Below are 23566 nucleotides of genomic sequence, written 5' to 3' on the forward strand. Positions count from 1 at the left end.
CTCACAATAGACCCCTCCTGAAATACCACAACATAATGGTGTGTTCGAGAGGAGGAATCAAACCTTATTAGATATAGTCCGATCCATAATGGACTTTTTCAGTCTGTCAATATCTTTTTAGGGATATGCTCTAGAGACTGCCTGTTATATTTTGAATAAGGTGCCCAGCAAGTCTGTCGATAAAACTCTATATGAGATATGGACTGGGCGTAAGCTGATGCTCTCACATCTTAGGGTCTGGAGGTATCCAGCTTATCTCAAGCATTTAAAGACAGATAAGCTTGGACCGAAATCTGATAGATGCTTGCTCGTAGGGTACCCAAAGAAACTAAAGGGTACTACTTTTATCTCGCTGCAGAATAAAAAGTATTTGTCAGCAGCCAGACAGTCTTTTTGGAAAAGGAGTTCCTTGGTGAAGGAGCTAATGCCTGTAAAATTAAACTTGATGAAGTTCATGAGGTGGAAGGACTGACACATACAGAATTGGGTTCGATTGGTGAATCGAATTTGGAGCCAGTAGAGATACCATTAAGGAGATCCGATAGAGTACCGCATCAACCAGACAGATACTACAGTTTTCTGATCTGGGACGGTGATCCTATTCAACCTGATAAGAATGATGAGGATCCGATCACCTATATGAAGGCCATGCAAAGGCCCAACTCTCAAAAATGGCTTGAGGCCATGAAGTTCGAGATGGAGTCCATGGAGATCAATAGTATCTAGACACTAGTTGATCCATCCGAAGGGATAAAACCCATAGGGTGTAAATATATTTTCAAGAGAAAAAGAGGAGCGGACGGGAAGGTAGAGACCTATAAAGCCTGTTTAGTTGCTAAAAGTTACCATCAGCATTATGATATTGACTATAACGAAACGTTCTCTCTTGTGGCAATGCTCAAGTCTATCCGGATTATGCTTGCTGTCGCTGCACACTTAGATTATGAGATCTGGCAGATAGATGTCAAAATCGCTTTTCTTAATAGAGAGCTGGAAGAAAAGGTATATATGATACAATCTGAAGGGTTCACATCCACAGATGAGTCGAAAGTGTGCAAGCTGAAAAAGTCAATTTATGGACTTAAGTAGGCATCGAGGAGTTGGAACATGCATTTTGATAAAATAATCAAAATGTATGGCTTCGATAGAAATAGAGAAGAGCCTTGCATCTACAAATAGGCTTTCGATTCTGTAATTATTTTTCTTGAGCTGTATGTGGAGACATACTGTTATTAGAAAATGACATCCCGACTTTGCAGAGTGTGAAGCTATGGTTATCATCACAGTTCTCCATAAAGGACTTGGAAAAAGCATCCTATATCCTAGGGATAAAGATCTATAGGGATAGATCTAGAAGATTACTTGGACTGTCACAATCCATGTACATTGACACCTTGTTGAAGCGATTCAACATGGATAATTTCAAGAAAAGCTATCTTCCGATACATCATGAAATTACTCTTTTCAAGAAGGATTGTCTGACAACTTCTGAGGAGAGAGAGCGCATGAGTAGAATACCATATACTTCGGTAGTGAGATCTATCATGTACGCTATGACATGTACGAGGTCGGATGTGGTCTATTCACTAGGGGTAGTGAGTAGGTACCAGTCAGATCCAAGTAAGAAGCATTAGAAGATTGCAAAAGCAATTCTTAAGTATTTGAGAAATACTAAAGACCAATGGTTTATCTATGGAGACTCTGATCTGAAACTTATGGGATATACTGATTCTAATTTTCAGTCAGATTGTAATGATAGCAAAAGTGTGTCGGGCTACGTATTTAACTTGAATGGAGGAGTTGTTTGCTGCAAAAGTCCCAAGCAACATACTGTGACCGATTCTGTATGCGAAGCGGAATACATTGCTGCATCGGATACTGCAAAGGAGGTGGTGTGGTTGTGAAAGTTCATTATCGAGCTGGGAGTTGTACCTTCCATTGATGGTCCTATCCTGCTGTATTGTGACAGCTCCAGTGCCATAACTCAGACGAAAGAACCTAAGTCGCACCATCGCACTAAACATATTCTGTGCTACTATCACCTAGTGCGAGAGATCGTGAATCGAGGTGACGTCGAGCTTCAGAAGATCGACGAAAAAGAGAACCTAACCGACCCCTTCACTAAAGCTCTCGAAATCAAAGAGTTTGATGACTTCAAATGGAAGATGGGTATAAGATACTACCCCGATTGGCTTTAGTCCAAGTGGAAGTTGTTGGGAATTGTGTCCTAAAACCAATCGTGTGACAATTGAGTTCATCCTTGTATATGAATTATTAATTATTGAATAATAGTTATTTTGATATTTTTCATCACAAAGTGACATCTTCCTTGAACTCTTGTACTGTGATGAAGTCCCTAGAACTATGCTAGTGTACGATAAAGAGAAGATTTATCGTATAGTTCTTAAACAAGTTCGCGATCAAATGATACGTCATTACGGGATGATGACGTTTATCAAGTGAAGGTCGTTGTGTGCCATATGGGTTGGTTGTCCTCTTAACCAAGGAGTATGGTGACACTGGTATGGTATACAGGTGAGATGTAAGGGTACATCATCATTGAACAAGTGACTCACCTGTTGAGCATTCTGCTGTCAAGAGCTGCTCACGAAACACATGGATATAAATATTCTTCAAACTTGAGATCATCATAGTGACTTATAAGCAACTCACTGTGCTTTGGTATCGAACTATCTGGATTTTTAATACAGTGACGGAAGGCTACTGCATACAGTCAAATACTTACGAAGTCTGTGTGTGGATCAAGATGGGATTGACCCCTTCGTATTATTAAAGTTGATGTATCACTGTATTTTAATTTAGTAAAGTCTTGGCCAGGATAATCCATGAGATAGATTTGAAAGGTTGAAATATAATGTAGATAAAGCAATCTCTGTTGACAGTTAATCTGAGACCATCCTAGAGCATCTAGGGTCAAAAAGATGAATTATGCGGTAACCATGAGTATGGGTTCAGAAATATTCTTTTGTGATAATTTGACCTATCTGGACATCGGGAACCATTGCTAAATGATATCTCGATTAGTGCAGGAATTAATTTCTATACGACCGACTTAGTGTTTGAACCTATGGAGTCACGCACACAAGTCAGACAAAGTAGGAAGAAATTGACCTATGTTTATATGTCCAATCTGAAAGTACTTGACTTGATTGAACATATAAGATAATTTGATTGAGAATTAAGTTATGGGTCAAATGGGATTGAAGAGTTGACTATGTCTAGCTAGCACTACACATGAGGTTCAAATTCAATCCCGGAGATGAACAATTTCTATCTATGATCCATAAAACATATAAAAGATTGGATTTAAGTACTAATTAATTTCAGATTAGATTTAAATTAATTAGACTTAAATAGGTCCAAAATTTAAGTTAGACTTGGTACAAAAGTCTTAAAGAGTTTAGGATTGACAGCCTTTCAAAATTATTTCGAACCGACTTCGAATCGGATTCGAATCGGACCTATTTTGGATGAGATATGAGTATTCCTATTTGCACTGAAAATATCCACTCATGAAGCATGACCAAAAATTGGTTTAGTGCTTATTTGGGGCATTCCAATTGGGTGTGGGAGTGGGTGCAAAATGGATGTCATAAGTGATGGCAATTATATCTCATGTAGGAGTCCTTTTTTCACGAGTATTAGACCAATTTAAATCAGATTTGAATAAAGAGTCCTTCTCTCATTGGGTCATGAGAATTATCTATAAATAGAGAGGATCTCTACCTATGGATGAAAGAAGAGAATTGAATAGCAAACAAATCAAATTGAGAGAAGAGAAAAAGAGAGAAAGACGGGCGTGTGAAGAGAGAGGTCTTTCAGCTTCTACATGTCTTCCTTTGTTGCTGCCTCCTCTCCTTGGGCGTGGATCCTTTTTGGATATCTTACCTGCTGGTGTGAGGTGTCACATCATTACATCTCATCCCTCGATTGATTGTGTATGCGAAGCCAATTGGATTGGAGTTCATCCTGCTTTCCTGCAGCATCTGACGTGCATACGAAGTAGAGGATCTGCATATCCAAACCTCCACGAAGATTTATATCAGATAATTTAGAATTTGATTTTTGGTTCTACTACAATTCAGGTAAGGATTTGATCCTTAAACAAGTAGAATATTAGAGAAAATTTTTAGATGCAACCTGGGCATTCTGGAGGAAAACTGTTTCCTTCCCTTCAATAGATATAATATATCTCAAAGGAACAACGAGGAGACTCGGCATGATAATATTTCAAGTCAATCTGAAATACTTATCCCCTTCTCTATTTCTTGCAATATTCTCCCTCCTTCCACTTTTGTTAGCAAGTTGAAGACAAGTTGGCATTATTGACCTCTTTCTTCTTTTTTCTTGGCAAACTTTTCCTTTTGACATCCCAACCTGGAGAGGTTAAGATCTCTAAGATCATTATCTTTCTTTTCTTCTCAAGTTAGTTAGAACCTACTAGATATCTTTCCTTGTTTGCCATCTAAAAGAGGGGTGGCTTGCCATTTTTGTGCCACTTCTGGCTCCATCGTCAAATTGGATGCCTAAGGGAGCTAATATGAGTGAAGGTGAGCTTAGAATTGTCACCTCCACCTATTTTATCTTTTTTTCCCTCCTATATTTTGAATACTCTTTACTCAAGAATTTTTTATTGATCCTACTACCATTAGACTCGACCATGGATCTCTCCTTACCTCGACTCTCTTTTTTGGTTGCCATCTACCTTTACCTATTTGCTTCTATAATTAAAGACTCCCTTGCTTTTATCCCATCTTTCTTGTTTCTTGATGATCCATCACCTATTTTCATTGCCTTGATTCCTAATGCTAGATGCTACCATTTGACAACAATTGAAACAATGTACTCCCTCCATCCTCCTTGTCATTTCCAGCTATGGGACTCATGATGGAACATGTGATGTGTTGAATTCTCCTATCTCCACAGTTGGCCGAATGGTTGCCACCCACCATCATGCAAGGGGGGTTCTCTACTATCTCATCGTATCTCAATTGTCGTGTCGACTAGTAACCTCCTCTGCTCTGAGTCTTTTCCATCTTTTTTTACCCATCTTGCTCTCTTACTCTCAACTGGACACCTTCATATGCTCTAAACCACTTCCTTCTCCATCTCCCTCTTCTCTTTGCTCTCTTTCTTCACTCTCCTCTCTCTTTTCTCTCTTTCTATCTTTATAGTGAAGGCTGATAGTATGAACACCTTTGGTTAGGGCCTTCGACTATAAAGAAGCATCAGGCTTAGTGGTCAAGCCATATGTCCAAGGTAAAAACTAATAACCTTCTTCTTAGTATTTTTTAGATTAAATCTCTAGTTTGGGCTTTGAATCAGGGGATAAATGAATCCTTAGATGCTAGACTAGGTTGAGTGTGCCTAGATCTTGACTTTTTATACAGAGGTGTAGTCATAAATATGCAAATCTAGGGCTACCATCCCTGACTTAGGAGGATCCTAGATTGAGGAGTCCTAAGAGGATGTTGCAATCCCTAGAGATGTTCAAATTATAGAAATTATAATTACAATTTTGAAATAAGGCCTAATGTTGCGATGTTTTTATTTTAGATTGTATATAGCCTTATCAAGAAGGATTTTTGAATATTGTCAACTTTAGATCTATTAGTATCCCTACCTCTATAATTTTTAGCATGCATATCATATGATTTAAAATTCATATTGCTTAGTTTTATATATACATGTAGAAAAATAACTATAATATTTGAATTTGAATTTATGAAAATTATTCATCTTTCTGTTTATATTAAAAATTATGTTTTCCCTATATAAAAAATAATTTGAAATATGGATCAAGCATGAGCATATTGCTGAACTTCCACATGTCAAAGGAACATGATTGTTTGATTCTACTTGATGGAGTTGTATGAATTGAACACACACACATATACATGTGTGTGCACGTTCACTTTGTATATATACATACTGTTGGAAGTATATAGACATTAAAAGTTTCGTGATCCATGTGTGATTGATATTAAATGGCTACTATTTAGTTTGACTATGATTTGGACCTAGCCAACAAGATTGATCATTAGTAATATATTTAGAAACTAGTTTCTTTTGGGCCTAGCCAATGATGCTGATTGCTGGTATTTATGAAGTTAGGTGCTTGTCTCTTTCAAGCCTTGTCATAGGACAAATAATGGCCATAGTTATAGAAACTAAGAGAAGGCAACATTGTAACTATATTTATCAAGAATTTATAAAAAAAATTTTTCTAAATATGATATATTAAATCTAGTTTTTAGATTGGTATTCTTAAAAGAGAATCATTGCATTGATAAAAGCCTAATGCAATTATGAAATTCCTTTTTGAATTTGTAAATTTATTTCCTTTACAAATAATAATGATATCTATGTTTATCTGAACTTACTTTTGTATATTATAGTTAGATCAACCTAGGGTTGTGGAGGTAACTTACTAAGCTATTAGATCACCTATCATTTTTTATCTTTTTTTAGATATGAAGGAGTAGCACAGATTGGATTCGAGCAATATGTTGGAGAGATTAGGCTTGTCATAATCTCTGCTTGAATTTTTTTATACAAAATGATTTGATCAAATTTATGTAGTGTCTTTAAGATAGTGTTTGAAAAAATTTCCTAGATGCTGACTTCAATAACTTTCTACTATTAAAATTTGGTTATTTAGACTATTATATAGATTGTAGAAATGCTCTGATTTTCATTATCTATCCTTTATTATATGAAGGAATCTATTTTTTTGAAACCATGAAATTATTTGGCAGACTTTGCATATGTTATGGGATAAAACCTATTTGATGTGCGTGTTAGATGTATGCCCTAGAAGCTAATTAGGCCAATATATGTAATCTTTCTAAGGACATAACTTATAATTTTAACTTATTAATAAAATAAATTTGGATTATTTTTTATTCATATTGTGTGATATGTCTATGAATTATCCAATGAATTAAAAAGATGATGATACATATTCTCAAGAATTGAGAATTTGAGATATGTTTCATTAATGATTAATTTATGAAATACTCTCGATCGTAAGATCATCACGGAGATGATAATTGATCCAGATAGATTGATGCATGGATCACTTTTCTTAGAGATAAATGAGTCTGGAGTCTACAGTGTAGAATACTGAAGCGAGAGTATAGGTGGTTATTAAAGAATAAAAGTACCGAGTGTGACCAACATGAGTAGTCACTTGGATATCTATCTTCTCGTCAGTGACATACTCGATGATATAATAGTGTGAATAGTTTTTCGACTTGTGGTGCTTCGACTATTCACAATGAGGTTGCTATAGTTTAACTACACTATAACTCGATCTCCTAGCCATACAGAGTCTTGAGGTACACATTGACTGTAGTAGGTTTATTATAGGAATAGAGTGTACATCTAGATTGTATCTATCGATCTTGGTAGAAAAAGAGAAGTCCTATATGGATCATGAAAATGAGTTCGAAAGTCTATGGCCATGGCAAGTGTGAATGATGGAAAGAAGTTTCCATAAGGTTTCACAAAGAACTCAGGTTGATTGACTCTTACATATGATAGATGAGGTTAACGAGTTATCCATGACCTTTGTTTTGTCGAAACTCACGATAGAAGAATCGAATCATATGATAACGGTACCTAGAGATTCATCCATTCAGTTCTACTGGATTGTCAGTACATACTGCTAGGTGTCACTAGTGGATTGTAGGATCAATTGAGAATTATTTCAATGATCAATAATCTCAAATTGGCTGAATTAGAAGTGTTCCAATCCATTGAAAAGAATTTCAATGATATTATTGATAGAGATCATAAAATATTATACTATCAGATAGAATTGAACCTATGGAGTCACATACAAAGAAAATTAGTCTAAGATTGTGCAACTAGGCTCATAAGTTTTAATTAGGTTAGAATTTATGAAATCTTATTGGATTTAAGAAAACCATGCTAGTACATGGTAAACTAAAATCCTCATTAAACTTGAATTCCTATAAGATGGGGATTGGATTAAGTTAATTGCATGCAATATGGGCAGTCAAGAGTTGGTTTTCCATTAACATTGAGCTTGAAGAAAATTGGGCTTGTGCCCAATTGAATTGGATCCCGGTTGGCACCCCCCTTGGCCTTATGCGACAAGGATTAGAAGAGCTAGATGGGGTGCATGCCCCATCAAATTTTGGATGCCAAAAAGAGAAAGAAAGTGGCACCATAAAGTCCTTGTAGGAGTATGTTGCCCAGCTATGCAACCCAAGAGGGGGGGTGAATTGGGTTTCTAAAAATTTTAAGCTTAACTAATGACTTATGAGAAATGTTTGACAAAACTAAATAGATAGAGTGAGTAGAATTAATTCAAGGCTAATAGCAAGAGTAAGAATGCAAGAAAATAATGAAGAGATAAAGAAGAGTAATTAGACACACACCAAACACAAAGATTTATAGTGGTTCGGTGCCAACCTTGCACCTACATCCACTCTCCAAGCTCCTACTTGGGAATTTCAATCTACTAATCTTGTATTCAATCCGAATACAAACGTCGGGAACTCCGACTCTAGCTATCTCAAGCTAGACCACTTATTTTTCGGGTACAAGCCGATCCAATACACTCCGATTCTAGGTTCGGATCAACCTTTCCTTGTTTTGGAACCCCTCTAAAACAAAACCAATCACTCAAACTGAGTATAACAATTTATAGTACAATTAAGCATAAAGAAAGCTCCTTCAATGAGCGAATATAACTTTAAATACACTTTACTTAAGAAAAGAAGACCCTTTTTGGATTTCCTCAAGGTGGATGGAGACTTGATTGTGCACTTGAGGAGTTGGTGAGCTTGGATTGAAGGCTTCTTGAAAGCTTTGAATGAGCTCTTGCTTAGGGCTGAAAAGTTGGTTTGAAATCCCTTTTTCAAAATCTCTCTTCTTGGATTCTCTCTTTGATTCTCACCTTTTTGTTCCTTTTATAGCTTTAAGAGATAGAGAAAATCATTCTAGACTGAAGAAGAGCCGTTAGACAGCATTAAATGAGCATTAAAAGCATTAAAAATAGGTTAAAAACTAGCCGTTGTGGAAAAATCCCATCACAGGGGTCGACTCATGAGTCGACTCATGCCTGGGGATCGACTCATGGGTCGACCTCTGTGGAAAATTATCACAGAAGTGAACGGGATCCATGGTTCTGTAAAACTGGCAAAAAGACCCGCAGAGGTTGACTCATGAGTCGACTCATGCCTTGGGGGTCGACTCATGGGTCGACTCACAGGTTTTACCAAGTCTGTGCCGGCCAAGAAAATCAGCATGCCAGTCATCTCATGTGCTATGAGTCGACTCATGGGTCGACTCATGATTTTTAATCATGCATATCTTTCAAAATACAAGTCCAAAATCAATAAAATTTTCACCATTGGATCACAAATCTTTTGTTCTATCATTTGATACTATCAAATCAGAGTTTTGGTAAAATTATAATTTTGCCCCTGAAGAGCAATAAGGCTTTTTCAAGTGAGAAAATATTGGTACCCCTTCAACTGCTTTGTAATCATCAAAATCAATCTAAGGAGCAACAATCTCCCTCTTTTTGATGATGACAAAATATTTGAATAAAAGCATTTATATGAATCAATGATCAAGAATTTCAAAGGAATGAAATGCATTATAGGCAGTTTGAAGATAAACAGGAGATTTACTACCAACTTATAAGTGCATTTGCTTGAAAAGAAGATTGATTCTTTTGGCATGTGATACATGTGCCCATTTGCATAAATAATTTGCCTATTGCTTAATGATTTAAAAATTTGCTCATTTGATTATGTGATTTTGGTATCAGAGTAGAAAATTTATTTTTGTTTTCAGAGCAAAGCAGAATTTACCTTATGATTTGAGAATTACGTGTTTGAAAATATCTCATTTGTTCATTTGCTTGTTTTTCAAATTTCTTAGCATCTTGAAAATTTGCTCATTCTCATTTGATTATTTAATTTTAGTATCAGAGCAAGTTGCATCTTAAAAATTTGCTCATTCTCATTTGATTATTTAATTTTAGTATCAGAGCAAGTTTAACAATTAAGTGTATTATTGCATGTCTATGAATTAATTGTAAAGTATATCAGAGCATGTCAAATTTTAAGATGTATCAGAGCATATCTAATTTTAAAGCATATCAGAGCATATCTAAGAAGTAATTTTAAAGGTTGCTCATTTGCTTTGCTTAGCAATTGGTATCAGAGCAATTCATTCATTTTGTTAGCAATCTTGTTAATTTCTCCCAATTCACTCATTTTATTATTAAGTTTTATATTTATCTCTCTTATTTATCTCTCTTTTGATACTTTTGCTTAGCAATTCACTCATTGTATTTTTAAGTCATTTAATAATCTTGCTTTTGATACTTTTCTTTAATTTCTCCCCCTTTTTGACATCATCAAACATTGTTAACTCCCCCTCTTTTTTTGAATACATTCTCTCTTTAGTGTTTCTTCAAACTTCTTGTGCTAATCATTAATATTTACTCCCCCTGAATACAGCAATCATAAAACAAAATATGCCATTGAGTACCATAGATATGAATTAGCAACATTAATGATACCAAAGAGAAGATATATAATCAAAAGATGATTGATACCATTACAAAGAGTAGATATATAATTAAAAGATGATTAAAACTATAATTGTTTCAATACATATTTCATAATATAAAAGTCAACTAGTTAACATCATTACATGGCCCAAAAGACAGATCCTAGAAAGAACAACAGACATGACTAACAACAAGGATCTAGTAGAACACATGACTCTATGGATCAGAATCAGATGTATCAGAGATGGGGTGGGGAGATGATGGATCACGACCAAGAGCTCGTCCTCTACCCCGTCTGCCTCTGCCACGAGTGGAGGTGCTGGCACGAGTAGGTGGGCGAGATGATCCTGAAGGCTGAGAACGTTCAGAGGTCAAAGACTGGACTGCAAGAGAGAGCCTGATGGAATCAAAAACGTTCAGAGCTCTCGAAACAGACTGAAGCAGTGCAGTGAACTGTGTAGAAGCATGCTCACTAGAGCCTCTGATTTCTCTCCTCAAGAACTCATAACCACCCTCCAATGCACCTCTGAGCCTGCCAGCCTCCGCAGTAAGGTCTGTGACCTCAATAGTGGACTCCTGTAACTGAGGATGGGCCAAAGCTAAGACTTGCCCCTGCAAGTCAAGTACTCTCCCAGTCAGTCTCAAAATGCAATCCTCGAGCTACTGAATCCGAACTGACTGATCTGTGATCATCTGAAATACAGTGGAGATATGGGGGATCAAGGTTTGATCAGATGTATCCAATGATGTGGATCCCGGTGCAAATGTAGAAGTGCTCCACTGACGAGAAAGCAAGGAAGCCACACGCTGAGAAATCTGCTCAATCTGATCATCAGCCAATCTGTACTCTGAAGAAGGTGCTCTGCTGTCTGGCTGCTGAACTGGTGTGTGCCTCCTGGTGAACTCAGAAGGGCCAACCTCTGGGTCTGAAACAAACTGGATATCTGGAGATGCTGCCCTGAAGTCATGGAGAGGAGATGAGGGACCTTCTTCCTCAGCTCTGTCCTCAACTCTATCCTCAGCTCTCTCTCTTCTGTACCTTTGATCCAACCACCATCAATCCTAGTGAATCCCATGCGGTGCAGAGTGTGTTGGTTGATGGTGTCTGCGTGAGAAAGCTTAGCAGATGCCTCCCCCTCAAAACTGACTCCAAACCTTCTGAAAACCAGTGTGAGGGCCATACCAAAAGGCAGATGTGCCTTGAATCTATTCAGTGTTTCTCTTATGGCCTCAATCATTAAAGCAGGGAGGTTTAAGGGGGTTTGAGTGATCACATGAAACATCATACAAATGTCTCAGCCAGAAAGGAGGTCATGCCTACCACTCCTCGGAAAGAAAAGCTTTGTCACTAATTGATGTAGAATTCTCATTTCAATTGACAAGATTTTGACTTCTAATTTATTTAGACTTCCCGAGTAGGTTCCCCCTAAAATTACATTGATCCCCTCTTCCTTCACTGGGAGTTCCATGTATGAATATCCCTCACAGGGCAAATGTAGAATCTCTCCCAAAATAATAGGATCTAGGCAGATATCAATTCCCTTAACAGTAGAAGTTACTGTTCCATTGCCATAGTGCAGATTTAGATAAAACTCTCTAACCAAGTCTACATATGTAACTTCCTTGAGAGAACAGTAAAATCCCCAACCTTGGTTTTTGATCTTTGTCCCAAAGGAGAAACCTTCTTTTTCAAAAAATCTAAAATCCACATTCTTGCCGGTTTCTACCTTTCTGTCAGAGAGAGGGATTTTGCTAGGGCTAAGGGGAGACTGAGAGGGACCTGGTGCAGACGCTGGTGCAGACACTGAAGCTGGAATGGGAGCAGAGAAGGTCTGAGAAGCTTGCCTTTTTCTGCGGATGCCTTCTTCCAGCGCACGGACTGATTTCCTTCTTTGAGGGAGTTTCATCTTTGGTGCCATTTTCACCACAAGAGCAGGCAGGGAGACTCGGAAGATCAAATGGGTGAGGAGAAGGAGGGTTACTAGAGGATGGAAAGGAATTTTGGCAGAGAGAAATGACGATTTTGAGAAGAACGGTGGAAGCTAGGGCACGCTCCAACCGCTTTAATCAAGGAAGAAAGATGCGAGAAGCTCCTTTCCCAAGGGGTGATTTGAGGTGGAGATGAGAAGGGGGAATGATCTTGGGCTAAATCCTTGGTTTTGGAGAGAACGAAGATGAGGACGAAGAGTCTTGGAGGGAGGAAGACGAAGAAGAAGAATGAGTCGGCTCATGAACGGGCTTTTAGTTAAAAAGAAAAGAACCCGTGGGAAGTTGGCAAAGAATTTCAAGTATGCCATTGGGTCGACCTTAGGGGGTCGACTCATGAATCACAAAAATTCAAAAAAATATGAATAAATTTTGAAAAAAATTAAAATTTTGGGAGAAGAAATTTTGCTCAATGACAAGTTGTGAGAATAATAATCTTGAGCTTTTAGGTTCAAGAGAGATGATGAAAATTGAGCTCAAAAAATTTTGACATCGATTTCTTGAAATTTGAGAAACATTTAGGCAAAAGGATCAAGAATTCCTAGATTTCTCCTAATTTCACAGAATCTATCCTCACTAAGGGCCTTTGTAAAGATATCAGCTAATTGATTTTCAGTGCAAACATATTCAAGAATTATATTTTTGTTTTGAACATGTTCTCTTATAAAATGATGTCTTATTTCGATATGTTTAGACCTTGAATGTTGAATTGGATTTTTAGTTAGATTTATGGCGCTAGTGTTGTCACATCTTATGGGTGTTTCATTAAGTTTGATATCAAAGTCTTCGAGTTGTTGCTTAATCCACAAGATTTGAGCACAACAACTTTCGGCTGTAATATATTCGGCCTCAGCCATAGACAGTGCTACCGAATTTTGTTTCTTGCTAAACCAGGAGATTATGTTAACTCCAAGAAATTGGCAAGTTCTACTAGTGCTTTTTCTGTCTAATCTACATCTAGCAAAATCAGCATCTGAATATCCTATTAAGTCAATTAGTGAGTCCTTAGAGTACTATAATCCTAGAGTTTGAGTACCATTTAAATATCTAAGGATTCTTTTAACAGCATTCAAGTGAGACTCTTTAGGATTAGATTGAAATCTAGCACATAAACAAACACTAAACATGATATCAGGCCTACTTGCAGTTAAATATAATAGTGAGCCAATCATACCTCTATAATACTTTAAGTCTACACATTTACCTTCATCATCCTTGTCAAGCTTACATGAGGGGCTCATGGGTGTACCAATTGGTTTGGAGTTCTCCATTCCAAATCTTTTAAGTAATTCCTTGGTGTACTTGCTTTGGGTGATGGAGATTCCCTCTTTTGTTTGTTTGATTTGGAGTCCGAGGAAGAAAGTAAGTTCTCCCATCATGCTCATCTCGAACTCTCCCTACATGAGCTTAGCAAAGTCTTGACAAAGAGATTCATTAGTAGACCCAAAAATTATATCATCAACATAAATTTGTATAACTAACATATCATTTTGATTTCTTTTAATAAAGAGGGTTGTGTCTACATTACCTCTTAAAAAACTATTATTTAGTAAGAATTTGCTTAGCCTATCATACCAAGCCCTAGGTGCTTGTTTTAATCTATATAGAGCTTTATTTAATTTAAAAACATGATTAGAAAAAGCATAATTTTCAAATCCTGGGGTTGTTCTACATAGACTTCTTCAGCAATATAACCATTCAAAAATACACTTTTGACATCCATTTGAAATAATTTAAATTTCATAAAGCAAGCATATGCAAGTAGAAGTCTAATGGCCTTTAATCTAGCAACAGGTGCAAAGGTCTCATCAAAATCAATTCCTTCTTCTTGATTATAACCTTTAGCAACCAATCTTACTTTATTTCTTATTACATTTCCATGTTTATCTAATTTGTTTCTAAAGACCCATTTTGTGCCAATTATTGAATAATTTTTAGGTCTTGATACTAAAGTCCAAACATTATTTCTTTCAAATTGATTAAGTTCCTCTTGCATTGCATTGATCCAGTTATAATCATTTTCAGCTTCTTCAATAGTTTTTAGTTCAAGATGAGATACAAAAGCACCATGATTAAATATACCTCTAAGTGAAGAATGAGTTTTTACCCCATGCATAGGATCACCAATAATTAGCTCCTTAGGGTGATTGTGAACATACCTCCATTCTTTGGGTAGGTCATTTGTACCTTGAGGTTGTTCTTGATGTTCTTCACTTCCTTCATTTTGTTTGTCTTCATGTTCCTTATCCTCTTGAATTTTTGAATCTTTCAGAGTGATCTCCTTCATTCCTTCTATAAGAGGATCTGCATCATCAACACTTTCATTCTTCCTTGAAGGAAGATCGTTAGATTCATCAAAGACAACATGTATGGACTCCTCTACTACTAAGGTTCTTTTGTTAAAAACTCTAAAAGCTTTACTAGTGGAGGAGTAACCAAGAAAGATTGCTTCATCTGATTTTGCATCAAATTTTTCAAGTCTTTCTTTACTATTATTTAATACAAAACACCGGCAACCAAAAATATGAAAATATGCAATATTAGGTTTTCTTTCTTTCCAAAGCTCATAGAGGGTTTTCTTTAAAATTTATCTAATCAAAGCACAATTTAAAATATAACATGCTGTGTTAATTGCTTCCGTCCAAAAATATCTTGGAAGGTTGCTTTCACAAAGCATGGTACGGGCCATTTCTTCTAAAGTTCTGTTTTTCCTTTCTACTACCCCATTTTGTTGGGGTGTCCTAGGAGCAGAGAAGTTATGGCCAATTCCCTTTTCATCACAAAAGTTTTCAAAGTCTTGATTTTCAAATTCAGTTCTATGATCGCTTCGAATATTTTGAATTGAAAGTCCTTTCTCATTAGTGACTTTTCGATAAAATTTAGTGAAAACATGAAAAGTTTCATCTTTGTGTGCTAAAAAGAAAACCCAAGTAAAACGAGAGTAATCATCTATAATTACAAAATCATATCGTTTTCCTCCTAGACTAGTGGTTCTAGTAGGTCCAAATAAGTCCATATGCAAAAGCTCTAAAGGTCTAGAGGTTGAAACAATATTTTTGGATTTAAATGAAACTCTTGTTTGTTTACCTAGTTGACATGCATCACAAATTCTATCCTTTTCAAAATTCAGTTTTGGCAAACCAAGAACTAATTCTTTCTTAATTAATTTTGAAAGAGAATGCATGCTAATGTGTGCAAGTCTGCGATGCCAAAGCCAACTAGTCTCATTAACTTTAGCATTCAAGGATACTAGGCATTGCATGTTTATTTTGGCTAAATCATTCAAATCTACCATATAAATATTACCATGTCTATGTCCAATAAATTTAATGCCATCATTAATAGGACTAGTTACGATGCAAACAGATGATTCAAAAACAACCTTATATCCTTTATCACAAAATTGACTAATGCTTAGTAAATTATGCTTTAAACCATCAACTAACAAAATATTTTCAATGTATTTGGAGGGAGTGATACCAATGTTACCTATACCGATTATTTTCTCTTTGCCATTGTCTCCAAAGGTGACCATCCCTCCATCCTTAGCATCAAGAGTGATGAATTGGGATTCATCACCAGTCATGTGTCTCGAGCATCCACTGTCAAGATACCATTTTCTGTTTCCTCCTTGGGATGCTAGACACACCTGCAAGCAAAAGTCAAATTTTTGTTTTAGGTACCCAAACTTTCTTGGGTCCTTTTTGGTTAGTCATAATGGTTCCTTTTGGAACCCATATTTTCTTTATAGTTGAGTTTGCAAACTTGTTAGAGAAGCAAGTGTATGACTTATATCCTACTCTACCACATTTGAAGCAAGTAATATTAGAAGACTTGTTACTTAAAGAGTTTACATAAATATTTTTCAGATATTTTTATTTCTTCAAGGGGTTATAGCCAAGTCCGGCCTTATCATACACGGCTTTTTGATTATCAAGAATCATATTGAGTTTATTTGAACTCAAGGTTAACTTTTCTACTATTAGTTTTAGCTTGGCAATTTCATTCTTTAAGCTTTGATTTTCTTGAAGCAGGGTGGATTTCTCAATTGAAATGTTTTCAGTTTGTTTCAATAAAGATTGATTTTTCAATTTCAGCTCTTTGTTCTTCATTCCTAGTTTCTTTAATTCATCAACTAAATCATAGAAAGCTTCATGTAATTCTTCAAATGTAAAGTCACTAGAAGTTTCAAAAATTACCTCATTTTCGTGTGCCATAAGGCACAGGTTGGCTTGTTCGGTTGAGTTTTCCTCATCGGAGCTTGAGTCATCACTCGCACTCCAAGTTGCCATCATGGCCTTCTTCTTGTACTTCTTGGAACCCTTCTTTAGCTGAGGACATTCAGATTTGAAGTGTCCCGGCTTCTTGCATTCGTAACAGATAAGGGGTTGGTCTTTCTCTTTTTCTTTGCTCTGTTCTCCTTTTGTGAATGGCCTCTTCCTCATCCCCTGTTTTCTTTTTCTCAAAAATTTTTTGAATCTTCGGGTAATGAGTGCCATCTCTTCATCCTGTTCTTCGTCTTCAGTGTCATCAGTTTCTTCATCTAGTGGAGCTGTGGATTTGAGGGCAATGGTTCTTTTCTTTTTGACTTCTTCCTCTTGATGTTGCTTCATGCTCAGCTCATGAGTCATCAATGATCCTAGAAGCTCTTCCAAGGATAGAATGTTCAAGTCCTTAGCTTCTTGAATGGCAGTCACTTTGGCTTCCCAAGTTCTTGGTAAGGACCTGAGAATCTTTTTTACAAGCTCACTGTTAGTATAGGACTTGCCAAGACTCTTTAAACCATTAATAATATCAGTAAAGCGAGTAAACATTCCAGTTATTGACTCATCATGCTCCATTTTAAATAATTCATATTTATGCACAAGCATGTTGATTTTAGACTCCTTTACTTGATTGGTTCCCTCATGGGTTACTTCTAATCTATCCCATATTTCTTTAGCAGATGAGCAAGTAGAAATACGATTAAATTCGTTAGCATCAAGAGCACAATAAAGAACATTCATTGCTTTAGCATTTAATTGGGCCATCTTCTTATCAACCTCATCCCATTCTTTCTCGGGTTTGGTTGATTCCTCACCATCTATAATTTTAGTGGATGTGTGAGGACCGTTCACTATGATACTCCACATATCATAGTCGAGTGCTTGAATGAATATTTTCATCCGAGCCTTCCAATAGGTGTAGTTAGACCCATTGAAAAGTGGAGGTCGGTTGGTGGATTGCCCCTCGGCTAGAGAAGTGCTGATATGAGTTGCCATAGATCTTTTGCTCTTTGATTGTTTAGATCAAAGAAGGGTTAGAGCACCGGGCTCTGATACTACTTGTTGCCCAGCTATGCAACCCAAGAGGGGGGGTGAATTGGGTTTCTAAAAATTTTAAGCTTAACTAATGACTTATGAGAAATATTTGACAAAGCTAAATAGATAGAGTGAGTAGAATTAATTCAAGGCTAATAGCAAGAGCAAGAATGCAAGAAAATAATGAAGAGATAAAGAAGAGCAATTAGACACACACCAAACACAAGGATTTATAGTGGTTCCGTGCCAACCTTGCACCTACATCCACTCCCCAAGCTCCTACTTGAGAATTTCAATCCACTAATCTTGTATTCAACCTGAATACAAACATCGAAAACTCCGACTCTAGCTATCCCAAGCTAGACCACTTATTTTTCAGGTACAAGCCGACCCAATACACTCCGATTCTAGGTTCGGATCAACCTTCCCTTGTTTTGGAACCCCTCCAAAACAAAACCAATTACTCAAACTGAGTATAACAATTTATAGTACAATTAAGCACAAAGAAAGCTCCTTCAATGAGCGAATATAACTTTAAATACACTTTACTTAAGAGAAGAAGACCCTTTTTGGATTTCCTCAAGGTGGATGGAGACTTGATTGTGCACTTAAGGAGTTGGTGAGCTTGGATTGAAGGCTTCTTGAAAGCTTTGAATGAGCTCTTACTTAGGGCTGAAAAGTTGGCTTGAAATTTCTTTTTTAAAATCTCTCTTCTTGGATTTTCTCTTTGATTCCCACCTTTTTGTTCCTTTTATAGCTTTAAGAGATAGAGAAAATCATTCTAGACTGAAAAAGAGCCATTAGACTGCATTAAATGAGCATTAAAAGTATTAAAAATGGGTTAAAAACTAGCCGTTGCAGAAAAATCCCGTCATAGGGGTCGACTCATGAGTCGACTCATGCCTGGGGGTCGACTCATGGGTCGACCTCTGTGGAAAATCATCACAGAAGTGAACGGGATCCATGGTTCTGTAAAACTGGCAAAAAGACCCGCAGAGGTCGACTCATGAGTCGACTCATGCCTTGGGGGTCTACTCATGGGTCGACTCACAGGTTTTACCAAGTCTGTGCTGGCCAGAAAAATCAGCGTGCCAGTCATCTCATGTGCTATGAGTCGACTCATGGGTCGACTCATGATTTTCAATCATGCATATCTTTCAAAATACAAGTCCAAAATTAATAAAATTTTCACCATTGGATCACAAATCTTTTATTCTATCATTTGATACTATCAAATCAGGATTTTGATAAAATTATAATTTTACCCCTGAAGAGCAATAAGGCTTTTTCAAGTGAGAAAACATTGGTACCCCTTCAACTGCTTTGTAATCATCAAAATCAATCTAAAGAGCAACAGAGTAGAAGTTGGTTTTGGTCAAAAGTCCTTATGAGATAAAGATTTGATTTGATCAAAGTTCTAAACCAAATAGGACTACTTTAAGGTCTATAAAAGGGTCTTGAGATGTGATCTCTAAATATGATGAAAAGCCCTTAGCCCACACTTCTCCCAAGCTCTCCATGCCTCCTCTCTCCATCTCTTCCTCACACCTCCACACCCAAGGGTTGGGCATTCTTTGGCTTCCATGTTCAAGGCATCAAGGCGTCCTCTTTCTACATGCCAAGGGTTGGGGTACTGATTAGAAAGAAGGAGTTCTCTTCTTCTTCCTCCTTCACTTAGAAGTGCATGCTGGTTTCTTGGAGAAGAAACATAAGAGGAGCTTCTTAGATCATTTTCGTGGATATCTGTAGAGGTCGGACACTTGTGTGGCTCTTCAAGAAATCTGAAAAGATATCCACAATCATCAAATCATGGTGAATAATTACCCATGCAAAGATGAAGATGAGATCTTCATGTTTATGCTTTTCATATATTAATTTAATGCTTAGATCTTAAGGACATGATAGATCCAATCTCATGAGATGAGATCTAAAAGATGCATGTTAGATTAGTTTTCTTCCACTGCATAAAATTTTTTTAAAGATCTAGCATACATGCCCTACATTTTTCCTACAGTGCGGTTGTTAGTCATGTACCTGACTCATTCTGATGGGTCAAGATACAACATAATTTTTGACTTGGCATCCTTCCTTTTAAGATCTTCTCGATGGCGTAGATTAACCCTGCTCTCCTAGTCTCTTTCTCTTTTGATCTTCATGAGCCCTTGCTCCTTAATATTTAGGTTCCTAATGACTCAAACTCTCAACTTTCTCTAGCTCTCCCTTTCTACTCTTATGAGTTGATGGTTGAAGGCAAGGTATTGGCCTCTAATCTATCAAAGGATAATTTCCTAATTATCTTCTTTTCTGATGCTTGATTCTCATTACCCTCAACCGCTCATTAGTAATTGAAGAGCCTAGTCAATGAGTACCATAACATAATCCACCTAGACATCTTCATCCTATCAGTGGTGAAGGAGAGTTCGTCATCCTCCTCGATCCACTATACATGCTCAGGGACTTATTTGCCTCAACTATTATTTAGAAGTTTGCTTCCTTATGCTTTTTACCAAGGAATAAAAACTCCTGCAAGTAGAGAGCCTCAGCTCAATAGAGCTCATGAAGCTGATCAATCATCTTTTTATTTCATGATCGACCATCACTACCCAATGGATCAAGTGATATTTTGGAGTGAAGCAAGCCAAGGATGCCTATGGTGGGATATTCATCTTTGAGGCTATCGAGGCTTGGCCCTAGGAGGTCCTAGCTAATGGTACTTGCTAGCAGTGGCATACTTCTTCTAGTCAACATCAGCTAACACTTTTCACTTTCATTATGGAATGATGGGTCTGATAATCATCAAGGCCTCCCATGCTTTGATGATTTCTTTTAGATGGCACCCCTCCTTCCTAGGATATAACTATGTCTATATGAGAGCATTGCTCCTTCCTCCTAAGTTTCCATACTATAGCTAGGTGAATTGCTGTAATTAGAGTACATCCATACTGCTAAGCTTTGGCCTCGGGCAAGCCTATAGCACTTGCCACTTTCATCCTCCCTCTTCTTTAGTTGCTATCATCAATATAAGATGAAGATCATTGGCAAGACGGGCAATCATTTTGATGGTACCTCTATAGCTGGCATCTCAAGATTCGATTAGGGAGAAGAAAGATTTCTTTCATCCCACTCAACGTGGATCTCTTTATAAAAAAAAAGGATGATGGAAGAATTACGAAAGTAGGACTTAAATCCCTCCTTCTTTTGTTGATTAATTCTTTATAACATAAATTGAGTACATAGCCTCTATTTATAATAGTAAGGTCCATTCTTAGATAATTTGAATTGGATTTCTCTTCTTATCTTCTAGAAGAATGTTCATCATTGAACAATTTGGGTTAGACTCCTCTCCTTAGCTTAAATAGGACTAGATCTCTAAAAAAAGGATAATGATAAAAAATCATGAAATGATACTAAAATTTTATAAAAGATAGATCTCAACTTTTACATCAACTTTATCTTTTATCATTTTGTCTAATTCTTCATGAATTAGAAGATAACTTCTACTTAAAGTCTTTTTTGAAAAGAAAAATTTTGATTCGACTATCTCATTTTAAAGATCAAACGATAAAATTTTAGTTTGATTTAGCTCCTTTTGAGGCTATCCCAAAGTTTTAGATCTTAAAAATATATCCAGTTTAAAAAAAAAAAATTATTTCAATCGAGCATCATATGATCAAATTATTGTCCCCTAAAGTTTGATGCACGATTTGACTTTTTAATATAGTAGATCTTCCTCTTAGATTCTATTTAGCTTTACTCATAGTGGCCGATGCAATCCATATCTATTTCTCATTAGTAATGAAAATGATCCACATTGAGTTTGGTGATCTTCCTGCATATCCATAATGGTCTAAGTGATCCACATCAAGTCTAATGATCCATCTGATTTATCTTAATCCATCTTGTCTGTCTCCTTCAAGGACTTGGCCATGATCTAACCTATTCCTCCATTGAACCCAAGATCTTTGGGGAGTGCCTCTTGCTTTTCGTCAAACTAGAGGAAAACCATCTTATAGAAATCATCCTCCCCTTCTCATGTCAACTTTGTAGCCTAAAGTGTTTCTAAGAGCTCTCCCCATTGAATCCTACTTCCAACAATAAGCCATGTGTAAGAAATGTGGACAACCTTTTTCATTGGCTAGGAGCAATACTTTGGCACCATGTTGGATCCTTCAGGCTCCTACATAAGTGTGGATTGGAGATCTATGCACCCAACTATTGGGCATGCTAGCTTGGACTCACTTAGAGGATTGATATCTACTAGATGCTCTATCTAAAGTATGACTACATTGACCAGCATGACCTCTAGTATGAGTTGGAGCTTGATTGCATCTAAAGATGTAATATCAATAGTAGATAGAGAGCTTCATCCTCATGTCATCCACCCACTATACCTTAATTAGTCTTCATCCACCCACCCAATCACTACATCAACCTCCTCTCTTCCCCTTCTACTAGTTATCATGAGACATAGTCTTCTTGGAGGACCCTAGCCAATCTTTTATATTGATCTCCTTATGTAGTTCCCCCTTTCTCTCATCTAAACACTAACTACTACTTGCTTCTTATTATATTTGTAGAGTATGATACTTGAATGATTTACCAACTCTTCATGGGCCTAGCACACTATAAAAGTGGAAAGATGCAGCCTCGATTGAGGGTACAACTGATGGTGACCATAAGAAGCCTTGATTGAGAAGTGAGTCTGGTTTATCTTTTATTCCATCCTCCTACTTCCACCAATGAAGGTGGTTACAAGACATTTGTGGTAAGTTTGTACTTTTCTTGAAGTATAATCATTTTGTTTTACTTGAAAATGATAATGAGGACAATGGTGAATTAGCTAGTTAGATAAGTATGCATGCATGACACTATTCCTAGAAAGGATGGAAATTAAATATGGATATGAGATAGCATGAATTTTATTGCTTTGAATCTTCAAGGATTTTCATTACTAGAATGTTGCCAAAAAATAATGGTTTCATGCTCCAAACCCAACATCCGGGTCAAGTATGTGACACGGCCACATGAACCCTAGAACAATATCCTCGAGATCATGCAAATCCTAAATAATAAATAAATTCACAAGAATACTGAAAGAATTATACAAGTTCAACTATATTTATCAAACCAAACTAATCCATCATTATAGAGTAAGACTCATAAGAATGAAATATTTATTTGATATCAAAAAATCAACTAACTAACTAATTAGTGACTCCGTTGTTTGAACTCCATATCCAATCTAACTGATGCTATGCATCCTATAACTATAAAGAAAAAAGAGAGTGTAAACTTTATAGTCCAGTAAGAATTCTCACACTCACATTAGCATGAAGATGAAACATCTATACGATAATATTTAGCTGATAAGAAAACAATAAGATTCATACATCAATAATTTGAATAATGCTTAATATATTAATATGTATGCTAATAAACACACATATAAGTTATGCCAATATACAAATCAAGTCTAATCGTATAGCTACTCAGTTGCATATATATCACCATATAGAATCTCAAGATACATGCCACTTATGTATCATTTAAGCAACAATTCTATTCAATAATATTCTAATAAAATTATTTTTTATTATATGATAATATAGTTGGATCGTGACCATATTAACACTCTGACATGAGACTAGAGCACTCATGTTTCAGCTCGTGGCAAGCTAAGCACACATCATATTTCCATCCA

General features: G+C 36.6%; 1 protein-coding gene across 1 annotated transcript in view; it reads left to right on the forward strand.

The window, feature by feature from the left end:
- The window catches only part of LOC140857565 (phytoene synthase 2, chloroplastic-like), a 39285-nt gene extending 16517 nt beyond the window's left edge, over positions 1-22768 (forward strand). Inside the window, exon 7 of the mRNA XM_073256748.1 lies at positions 22443-22768. Coding sequence (XP_073112849.1) covers positions 22443-22460 — 18 coding nt within the window. The 3' untranslated portion in view covers positions 22461-22768. The remainder of the gene's footprint in view (positions 1-22442) is intronic.
- Positions 22769-23566: the final 798 nt, after the last annotated feature.

Source organism: Elaeis guineensis, chromosome 4 (assembly GCF_000442705.2).
Source record: "Elaeis guineensis isolate ETL-2024a chromosome 4, EG11, whole genome shotgun sequence".
Lineage (NCBI taxonomy): Eukaryota > Viridiplantae > Streptophyta > Magnoliopsida > Arecales > Arecaceae > Elaeis > Elaeis guineensis.